This window comes from Typha angustifolia, chromosome 7 (assembly GCF_048772165.1).
Source record: "Typha angustifolia cultivar Huaian chromosome 7, ASM4877216v1, whole genome shotgun sequence".
Classification (NCBI taxonomy): Eukaryota; Viridiplantae; Streptophyta; class Magnoliopsida; order Poales; family Typhaceae; genus Typha; species Typha angustifolia.
Window position 1 is genome coordinate 5,016,527 of NC_133245.1, and position 10,928 is coordinate 5,027,454.

General features: G+C 40.4%; 2 protein-coding genes across 2 annotated transcripts; one reads left to right on the forward strand and one right to left on the reverse strand.

Moving 5' to 3' along the window:
- Window positions 1-1,425: 1,425 nt before the first annotated feature.
- On the forward strand, window positions 1,426-5,746 carry LOC140762414 (probable disease resistance protein At4g33300). Its single transcript, XM_073100204.1, has 5 exons — window positions 1,426-2,212; window positions 2,899-3,293; window positions 3,590-3,945; window positions 4,021-4,232; window positions 4,838-5,746. Exons 1-5 carry the CDS (start codon window positions 1,519-1,521, stop codon window positions 5,668-5,670), a joined length of 2,490 nt encoding a protein of 829 aa, XP_072956305.1. The 5' UTR covers window positions 1,426-1,518; the 3' UTR covers window positions 5,671-5,746.
- Window positions 5,747-6,594: 848 nt separating this feature from the next.
- Window positions 6,595-10,928, reverse strand: LOC140763004 (serine/threonine-protein kinase SAPK10). The gene is made up of 9 exons (XM_073101023.1): window positions 10,337-10,928; window positions 9,444-9,518; window positions 9,256-9,357; window positions 9,117-9,170; window positions 8,932-9,024; window positions 8,578-8,670; window positions 8,020-8,124; window positions 7,855-7,953; window positions 6,595-7,166 (listed from the first exon to the last, which is right to left on the reverse strand). The coding sequence occupies exons 1-9, from the start codon at window positions 10,511-10,513 to the stop codon at window positions 6,876-6,878; spliced, it is 1,089 nt and encodes a 362-aa protein (XP_072957124.1). The 5' UTR covers window positions 10,514-10,928; the 3' UTR covers window positions 6,595-6,875.

The window sequence follows — 10,928 nt, forward strand, 5'->3', positions numbered from 1 at the left end:
ACCTTTTAATTAAATTAGGATAATTACTTTCCCTTATCATCTTCCCTAATCCTATCCCCCACCTTCTCCTCCTGCCCCTTCCCCCGCCTTAACGTCGACAACATCGGCGACTACCGTCACGGCTCCCTGTGACGCACTCAATCGCCACCACCAGTGTGTCGTCCGACGGATGTGATTGCTCCATTCGGATACCCTTCTCCCTCATCTCTCTCTCTCTCTCTCTCTCTCTCTCTCTCTCACCTCGTGCAACTTCTAGTAGAATCCCGCCATTGGGGTGGAGGATTCTACTGAGGTAGTGGTGGAATCTCTAAATTCAATAGCGGAGAGCCTGGTTGAGGCAACTCGGCTCCTTGCAGCTCGATGCTCGGTCGCTGCGTCGCCGAGAGCAAGGGGCGGATGCACGTCGGCGAGGAGAGCCTCGTCGACTTCTAGGTGAAGGAGAGCCATCTCTTCAACTGGATTGCTGCCTCCGTCGAAGTACTCCGACTAGGATATCGGCGACCATCTGCTGGGGCGAGGGGGCCCTTCTCCGACAGCACGGAAGGGTGGTTTGAGTGAGGATTTCGAATGGGTTTGGTGGAGGAGGAATGACAGCGGATTTAATGGAGGAGACGGTAGTTTGAGGCTATTTCAATAATTTACTGATTTTATTTTATTTTGCTACTGATGAGCTGATTTACTTATTAGAGGTATAATTATCATTAGTTGTATTTCACCGTTTCATTTAGATCCAAAGTTCGGAAAAAAGACATTATAACCTAAAAAAGTTTAGAAGAATCGATCATTTACTCTCCTATTTACGAGAATATATTAATTATTTTCATAAAAATACCATTTAATCTTAGAATAGTAAAAATAATTTGATCATTTAATAACTTACTTATGACAAAAAATATTAGTATTAGTAAACTATATTGATTCTAGCATTTGCACAGTCAAAATAGGTTATAAAATTTTGGGGGCAGAGGATCATTAGGCCTGAGCAACTCACCGAAGGAAGAAGAAGAACCCTTACTCGGTTTTTACCTAGCCAGCTATCCGATTAGAACTTGGTCTAAATCGCATGTAGGTTAGCTGCCTTAAGTTTAGAAATTATAAGATAGTAAGTTAAAATTGAACAAAATCGTAAGTAGATAAACTATAATATGCCCTAATATCAAATTAACTCACTTATATTTTATAAAAATTTAAATCGGTAAAAGTAGATAGTTTTAACTTTTAATCCATCGTATTGTAACACCTTCTCTTATATATATATATATATATATATATATATATATATATATATATATATATATAAGCAATGAAAGGAGCGATCAAACAGGGGGTCCCACTAGTTCTACCCAATTAGTTGGCGGATCGGATCGAATCCGATATGCATCATCCGTTATCGACTTCCTTTATATTTTGACCTCCACCACTCCGGTGGAGGTGAATAAAAAACTTCCCACTTATCCAGTGGAATAAAGAGCGGAATAAGAAGCAGAGGATAACGGACGAATAACAGCTGGTTATTCCATGGATACCTTCTTCGCCGGGGAAATAGCGACGGAGGTGGTGAAGGAGCTGATCAAAGTTATCCGCCGGACTTATCTGTGCCGCTCGATCGCGGAGCAGCTGAAGCGGTCGGTGGATTCCCTGCTCCCCATCGTGCAGGAGATCCGCCTCTCCGGCGTCGAGCTGCCGCAGCCGCGTCAGACGCAGCTCTCTGACCTTGCCGCCCACCTCCGCCTCGCTCTCGAGCTCGCCCGCACCGCCGCCGCCTCGCCGCGGTGGAACGTCTACCGCTCCATGCAGCTCGCCCACCGCATGGAGAAGGTCGACCGTTGGATCTCCCGCTGGGTCGCCCGGCAGATGCCGGCGCACGTTCTCGCTGACGTCCACCACCTGAGGGTCGACTCAGAGGCGAGGCTCGAGCGCCTCGAGAAGCGCGTTGAGGAGGTGGCAGCTGCGCCGGTGGCGGTGGCGGCGGCGCCGGTGGTCGGAGTGGTGGGGCCGGGGAAGGGGGTGGCGGAGATGATGGAGGGGTTGGAGATCGGGATGGAGGAGGTGGTCGGGGCCGGGGTTAGAGTTGGGAAGGAGAGGGTGAAGGGGATGGTCATGGGGGGAGGAGGAGGAGCAGGGGGATGGAAAGTGGTGGGAATTTGCGGGATTGGAGGAAGTGGCAAGACGACGCTTGCGAAGGAGATTTGTAGGGATGAACAGATTCGAAGTATGGGTTTCGATTTCCTTTCTAATATTTTCGTTCTTCTGTGGATTTTTGAGGTTTTGGCAATTGGGTTTGTTCTAATTTGTGAGTTTGTCATAGAAAGATTGGATTTTGATCTGGTTTTGGGGGTATTTCTTGCCTTTGCCTTCGTTTCTTACGTTTTAATCGTATCAAGTATGTTATAACAAGGAAATCAAAGATCGTTCCTTTTCATTCGATAGATGTTAAAATTTATTTCTCCTTTAAGTTTCATCACTAATTGTCGTTCGTATCTTCTATTGTTTCGACTAAAGTTGGAACACCGGACTTGGTTTAATAACTGTTTGAAATTCTGAAACAATCATTATTTCCTACTTGCTTGAAAGTATGAAACCAGTCATTAATTTAATAATTCCTTGGTAGTTATGAAAGTTTTCCTTATTAATTGTTGGGAAACTGAGGACATGGTAACTCCTCGCTTTACGTTAGCGGACCTCTAGAAGTATGAACTCTGGGTTTAATTTTTCTTTTCTTCTACATCCCTATCAAGAAATTTTCACTAACTATTTTCAAGCTGTATCGTAATATAATTGTTGATGGTTGTATTTCTATGACTACTTCACGACCAGATTACTTCTGATGACTCAGTTATCAAATACTAGTAACTTAATCCTACTTACTTTTCTAAACATGTGGCTCCTTTTCTTCAGGTCACTTTAATGATAGGATTTTCTTCGAGACAGTCTCACAATCTCCGAATCTGGAAAGCTTGAAGCTGAAGCTGTGGGAACAGATCACCGGGAATGTGGTTATTGGTGCTTATAGCCAGATTCCCGAATGGCAGTTCAGATTGGGTGCAAGAGACAGAGGACCAATACTTGTGATACTAGATGATGTGTGGTCTCTATCTGAACTCGAACAGCTTATATTCAAGTTACCTGGATGCAAGACCCTTGTTGTGTCAAGGTTCAAGTTTCCTGCAGTGATCAATGACTCTTATGAATTGGAATTGCTAGGAGAACAGGAGGCTTTATCGCTTTTTTGCCGTGCAGCTTTTGAGCAAGGCTCCATTCCACTCACTGCTGATAAGAAATTGGTGAAGCAGGTATCACTAGTTCAATTATTTCTGTTCCTAAACTTTCAAAAAGAATTTCTATTAGCTCTTTTCGCATAAAGAACTTTGCCATATAATGTGTATTTTCTCGCAAGAATATATTTATTAAGTACCATACAACTCACACCTCTAGGTTTTACTTGGTGTATGATCATAATAGCACAAGAGTTTCCATTTAAATTCTGCTCAGATATCTTACCAACTTTTAGAAGCTTATGGATCTTAGCTTCCAATATGCTTTTTTATCCTCTATGATGCATAATACTTATTGATCTTGTGAACTGTAGGTTGTTGCGGAATGCAAAGGGCTTCCTCTGGCTCTAAAAGTTATTGGTGCTTCTTTACGAGGTCAGCCTCCAAAAATATGGGCAAGTGCCAAGAACAGGTTATCTCGAGGGGAGGCCATATCTGACTCCCACGAGAACAAACTGCTAGAACGGATGGCAGCAAGCATCGAGTGTCTCTCATTGAAGGTTAGGGAGTGTTTTCTAGATTTAGGATCCTTCCCCGAAGATAAAAAAATTCCTCTGGATGTGCTAATCAACCTATGGATGGAAATACATGATCTCGATGAGGAGGATGCTTTTGCCATACTTGTTGAGTTGTCGAACAAAAACCTCCTCACACTGGTGAAAGATGCACAGTATGTGTCAGAACCATTATAGTATTTGTAATATACATGAACAGCTCTGACTGATTATCCTTTCTCTCTGTCCAGGAATAGAGCTGGAGACATGTACACCAATTATAGTGAGCTTTTCGTTACTCAGCATGATGTGTTGAGGGACCTGGCTCTTCACATGAACAGTCATGAACCTTTGAACAATCGTCGGAGGTTGGTTATGGCAAGGAGAGAAGAAAAACTTCCAAGAAATTGGGAGAGGAATAAGGATCAGGCCTTTGAGGCTCAGATTGTTTCTATTCACACAGGTAATAGAATCAACATTTACATTCCACATGTTTTTTATTTTCGTTTCCACGGCATCGCAAACATTGAGGCCAGGTCACAGGATCTACAGTAGTAATAGAGTATATGTTCTAGTAGGTTTGCATCTAAAATGAAGTAAAAGAGTCAGTACTGTTTTAATACTTAGGCCACTGATTCTTCATAACAATTATCGAAGGCTTGATTGCATCTGATATTTCCACCAGAAAGCATGAACCCATAATTCTTGCGTTTCATTTTTCTTCTCCTGTTCTTGACAAAAAGGAAAGACAGAATTGCTATTCTTTATGATTTTGAGTACTTCCATTTGGACCACTGGCCTTGAATTCATGTTAAGCTAGTTATCTCATATGCTGGATACCAGATAAAAAACAAAAGGTACGATAATAATTTATCAAACATAATTGGCCATTGGAGCATTAATAATGACATCTTGCTAGCAATATACAAGTTACCTATCAAATTCTGTGACTGTTTCAAATAATTTGCTCTAAGTACTCTTGCGCTGGACTCTTGTTTTTGTAAATTTTAGTACTTCCTGATTGCTTTCCTGGATAAAGGAATTGAGTGGGCCATGTTCCTATTGCAGGTGAAATGAAAGAACCTGATTGGTTCCAAATGTACTTCCCAAAAGCTGAGGTTCTCATTCTGACTTTCTCCTCAAGCATGTATTTTCTGCCTCCATTCATGGGGACAATGCCAAACCTCAAGGCCCTGGTGTTGATCAACTATGGCACCTCAAGTGCAGAACTAGGCAACCTATCTGTCTTTACAACCCTGAATAACTTGAGGAGCCTCTGGTTTGAGAGAATTAGGCTCCCACCTCTGCCTAGAACGACAATACCTCTTCAAAACTTGCGAAAGATATCTCTTGTGATGTGTGAACTATACAACAGCCTCAAAGGATCTAAGATGGATCTCCGAATGACGTTTCCTCGCCTCTCAGATCTCACAATTGATCATTCCGTTGACCTAAAAGAGTTGCCTTCCAGCATATGCGAAGTCAGCTCGCTCTGCAGTATAAGCATTTCGAATTGCCATGATTTGTCAGAGCTGCCATATGAATTGGGTAAGCTTGATTCTCTACAAATCCTGAGGGTCTACGCTTGTCCAGCTCTGATGAGGCTTCCGCAGTCAATTTGTCGTCTGAAAAAGTTGAAGTATCTTGATATATCTCAGAGCATTAACCTGAGAGATCTCCCAGATGAGCTTGGCCACTTAACCAGCTTGGAGAAGATTGACATGAGAGAATGCTCACAGCTGAGGAATCTTCCAAGGTCCTCATCATCATTGAAATCTCTTGGTCATGTGGTATGTGACGAAGACATGGCTTTGTTTTGGAAAGAAACAGAAGTCAGCATACCAGATCTTCGAGTTCAGGTAGCAGAGGAATGTTATAATTTAGACTGGCTTGTAGAATAATGTATAATTTATTGCAATTGTTTAGATCCAACCCCATGTATAATATGTGTATAAATTAATCAATAGAGTGACCGGAGACCCACATGTGGTTCACAAGATTTTTTTTTTTTTTTAATTCCAAGTGCTACTCTGGCTGCATATTATCATGGTTGAAAGCAGGAAGTAGAAATATGCTACCTGGTGCATGCACCATTTGCATATCAGTGAAGTCAAGAGCTAAAAGAGAACAATTAATCACATGACTATATGAGAAATCCAATACAAAATTGATCTATGAAAGATAAAATCCCTGTCAATTTGGATTCTGGCCTATAAATTAACACTCACTGGGCTGTTCCATTCGAGAATACAGAGTAGGGAAAGTCAAATGGACTTTATATATATAATCATAGTTTTCATTCAAACCTACGAACAAAATATCCGTAGATAAATATATTGGATGCAAATAGGACAACCTGATAGGGTGATAAAAGTTGTTAATGTGAAATCTAAACAAGATTTATGTCAAATACTCAGATGTATGTCTAGTACTATATTCACATGAGAAATCTAAACAAGTCTGATTTATGAAGATAAATCCCTGTCAGCCTAGATTGGGCCGTAAATTTAGAGAATACTTTCGAAGGGATTGATGAAAACCAATGCAAATAGGACAACCTAATAGGGCGGTGAAAAGAGTTGTTCATGTGGGTGTTGGATCTATAAATGATTGATGAAACAGCATCAGAGTTAAAGAGCTCCTAATCTTGTCTTACAGTGTTGGCGTATCCAAGCTCGTTGGCTAAAAAAATCATAGCCTCAACATATAGCAATGTTAATTCTTGTATTTTATTTCTGTTTTAATACACCTAGCTTTCACAGGTAAAACTTTCGATAGTCCTAGTGCTCAAATGATGAGCTGAGATGAAATGGTACACAAACACAGAAAAAAACTAACATAATTTGTATAATCATGAAGCATGTAGATTAAGTACCCATAGTTACATATAACAGAATAATAAACAACACGAACAAAGTCAGCAGAGAGGGCATTTACCAAACCTGCTCACACATGACACATACAGCATGTGACAGCTTCGAAGCTGTGTACTTAAATACAAGCCCCCATAAGGGTGAGCAAATAGAAATGTTCAGAAACATCCTGCTCCACTAAACATCTCAAATATAAAAAAAGTGCTAGCTTAGCGTGCGATGTATCCACAATATCACAAAGCATACACTATCTCCCCACTACTGTCCACATCAAGTTCTGGATCAGATTCCAGATCCTCCATGTCATCATCAAAATCAAGGCCGTCGACCAAGTACTGGTTGATTCCTCGAGTGCCGGCTGCCGGTATGGTCGCTTCTGTTATGATCTGCATTATCTCATCGATGCTCTGCATTGGTTGGTCGGGTTCCTCATACTGGTTACTCACCATGTGGTCATCCATTAGATCACCAGGAAGGTTCTTCAAGAACCATTCATGGTTTCGGATCTCAGGGATCGAAATCCTCTGCAAATGCACATGATAGAAAAATATTAGGTTTTAAAAAAATGAGAAAATCTGCAAAAGTAGAAGGTAAAAGAATCTATTCAACATAGTATTAGGCATTAACATTTTATAACCATTTTGTCATAATGCTATTGAGGCAAAACATTTAACTAGAAACAAGCAACCAAGTCATTTGAAAAAGTAATTTCAGTGATTATCATAACTAATTCTCTCTAACTAAACAGAGGCAATAATAAATTCAGATAACTTCAAGACCTCTAAGGAGAATACTTGATTGCGTGGGTGTTACAGCCCTGAAAGCTAAAAATGTAAATGAACCTCTCGTATGCCAAGTCTTTCTCTAAACTCCCAAATTTCCTAATAGTCACTTAATATATTTCACACCCTTGAACCAAATTGATCCCCACCCAAAGAAGCATGCAACTCCTAATTACAACATGGATAATCTATGATTTGTTTTTGGGTAGTAACATGATCCATTTAGCTTAAAAAGGATCCACCCAATTTTTGTTCAAAAAGAAAATGTTATAAATCGTACCTTGAGTTAGTAAGATACAACATTCTGACATAAAATAAAAGTTTAGATAATAAGATTATTATGAACCAGAACATTGAATAGCCTATGCACAAATTAAAAAATGAACCTCAAAGGCTTCCAAGCAAACTCACTTTATAATATAGAACTCACCATGGCAGGATTGGCGACAAATATCCTTGAAATTAGGTGCTGGCACTGCGGGGATATGTGAACATAATCCGGAATTGAATACTGCACGCTCAATATACGCTGCAATATAAAGTAAATATTTTAGCTAATGTATAAGACATGTGATGAAACAGTAATTGTCTAGACCTGAATAGTTTTCCGGAAGTTCTTTGGCTCTTCTGGATCTTCAAAAGGATATGCCCCCACTAACATCACATAAAGAGTCACTCCACAAGACCATACATCAGCAATCTGCATAATCAACAGCCAGTAGTTACTAGGACTAGTACTTTCTAGACATCAACTTCCTCAGCCAAGTAGATACTTAGATGGCAAGAAAATTTTAAGGGACACAAAAGTCTACACCAAACCCCGTGAAGCAGCTGCATACTTTCAAGCATATGAAGGTGCTAGAAGTGGATGCACATCAAAAGCTCACAGATAGTAACAAGCTCAGAGAAGATGATAAAGTTGCTAAAAGCATACTATATTTACTAGATTAATGAAATTCACAACATCCTTGTAAATAACATAATCTGCACATTACAGGCATTTACTACATCATAGTAGCCCACCGCTTTGTTGTCAGTAATTATCAGAATATGCAATTATTATCGTTGACAACGGATTTCCAGTGACAACTTTATTGGTGCACAAAGCAGAAAGAACTAAAGGACAAGCATGCAGTTTGAAATAATGATATACCTTTCCATCATATTCCTTCTTTAATAGAACTTCGGGAGCAATGTATGCAGGGGTTCCAACAGTTGACTTTGGTTGTGAATGAAGAACTGATGACTGCAAATGCAGACAGTCAAAGTTATGACAAAAAAGAGTGTTTAGAGAATAAAAAACAAGATACACAAATTTTTTTATTTTTTTTTATTTTTTAAGTAGAATTCACACAAGCAGCCATTAGTAATATGTGTGATCATCAGAAATTTTGCTAGGGACAGTAAGACATACTATGAACCTACAGCATAGGCACACGTAGGAAATAAGTTCCTAATGCCAAGCAGACAGATGTAATGAATTTCCTAACAGATAAATATTAAGTACCTTGGAGTAGCCAAAATCACATATCTTCAAACGAGGAGCAGTACTTCCATCCAACAATGTATTCTCCAGCTTTAAGTCCCGGTGGCACACTTGCTTGAGAATAAAGATCCACAAAGATAATCTAATCAATAGGAGAACCTAAAATAGAGCAGTAAAATAATTGAAAGAAAAATGCTATTAAATACCATGGAATGACAGTAGCTGACCCCTGATATAAGTTGCTGGAAAAAGAAGCGTGCCTACAAGAGAAAATAAAAGGCATTTAGTCCAGTTTAATAAAATAATTGGTGAATATGAACAAAATAGTAGTAAGCATATGAAAACCTCATCCTCACTGAAGCGCCCAGCATTGCATATGCGCTCAAAGAGCTCACCTCCAGAAGCATATTCCATGACAATAGCAAGATGAGTCGGAGTAAGAATAACCTAGAATTGAATTTAGGGAGAACTATATGTATGAGTATTCTTCCTTCCTGTTAACATACAAGCAATATCATAAAAATCATGCATACCTCCTTGAACCTGATAATGTTAGGGTGCCTCAAAGACCTGTGATTGATTATTTCACGTTGAACATTTTCATCTATCTGTACAACAAAACAATTGTGCAATTATTCAACATGTCAGAGAGAGTTCTTGCAAAGTTTACTACAGCAATGAATTCAGCTAGCTTTGATCAGATTGTTGTTTGTAACAACTAAAGGGGAGCAATTAATCAATTAGAAGAACATGTACAATAACTTCATTATAATCACCCAACTCAAGCACTCGGCTGGCTTTATCAGGAATACAAACTGCAGAGAAAGGATATAACAGTACCAGTTGATAGAATATTTGTTTCTCTTTGACAAGAAGTGAGAAGAACTTGGAATCACGTAAACTTTCCACTTGGACTGATAACAAATTAAATCATGGGTGCTAAAACAGTACCACCTGCCTCCTAATTTCTAAAGCAGGGGAATGAGGACCAAGATTGTCAACTAACAATAACTTCTACAAATAGGCAACAGTATTTTATTAGTCACGGTACCTGTTTCTAAAGATAGAATAGAATCAAGTATCCTATTAATAGTGATATATAATGTAAATTTCACCCGTTTAGAACTTGATACTGCTGATAAACAGTAAAAGCACTGTCGCAGCAAGAAAGAACTCCACAAGGCCCAAAATTCATCCAATTAACCCAGTTCAAAGTACATATAACGCAAGCCTACCAACTGATTCCACATACAGAGCCTTACACTTGCTTCGCATCATTAAAATAAGTCGTTAATAAGAAATTAAAGACGAGATTTTTCCCATTAAACCTACTGAATGAGATTTCCAACTAAAGTACTCTATTAGAACACATCAAGATATGGACTTTACGCACTAAAGCAAGGAGCTGTAACAAAAAAACACCGACCTTCTCGCCCCTCTCGATGTACTTTACAGCGACGAGCTCCCTCGTCTGCTTGTCTCTCATCAACCTCGCGATCCCAAAGTTCCCCGATCCGATATCCTTCACCAGCTCGTACCGATCGCTGTCGTGCATTATTGGCATATCCATCCCCGGCCCTACCGTCACCGCCGCACGATCCATCCTCTCCTCCTCCTCCTCCTTCGACCTCCGCCGTTCTCACATCAAATACGCACTCCTCCACATCCCAATCTGAGAAATCGAAGCTCGATTCGGGCGACGTGGCGCGAAACCAGACACCCCTCTATCCGATCGCACACCTGGATGGATCGCGAAGGGGTTCGTTGGAGGAAAGGGACGGCTACGGCTCGCGCCCACGAGACCCCGTGAGAGATCGATTCCCTTCGCCTCCTCTGCTTCGATCTCGACCTCAGATCTCTTCGATTCCTCTCCTCTTTATGTTTCTTCCTACTCCTTTTCTAGGGTTAGGGTTTCTAATTTCGGAGCTGGGGAGATGGCGAGAGCTCTCCTCCCGTGACCTCCTTTTACACTCTTCTTTGCACCGAAGCCTCCAAGCAAGAGAGAGAGAGAGAGAGAG

Coding starts and splice junctions, on each gene's coding strand:
- LOC140763004 (XM_073101023.1), bottom strand. CDS start 10,513: ATGGATCGTGCGGCGGTGACGGTAGGGCCGGGGATGGATATGCCAATA. Junction 9,519..10,336: donor ACATCGAGAGGGGCGAGAAG/GTCGGTGTTTTT, acceptor TTTGTTGTACAG/ATAGATGAAAATGTTCAACG. Junction 7,167..7,854: donor TTGTCGCCAATCCTGCCATG/GTGAGTTCTATA, acceptor GTGCATTTGCAG/AGGATTTCGATCCCTGAGAT.
- LOC140762414 (XM_073100204.1), top strand. CDS start 1,519: ATGGATACCTTCTTCGCCGGGGAAATAGCGACGGAGGTGGTGAAGGAG. Junction 3,294..3,589: donor ATAAGAAATTGGTGAAGCAG/GTATCACTAGTT, acceptor TGTGAACTGTAG/GTTGTTGCGGAATGCAAAGG. Junction 4,233..4,837: donor GATTGTTTCTATTCACACAG/GTAATAGAATCA, acceptor TTCCTATTGCAG/GTGAAATGAAAGAACCTGAT.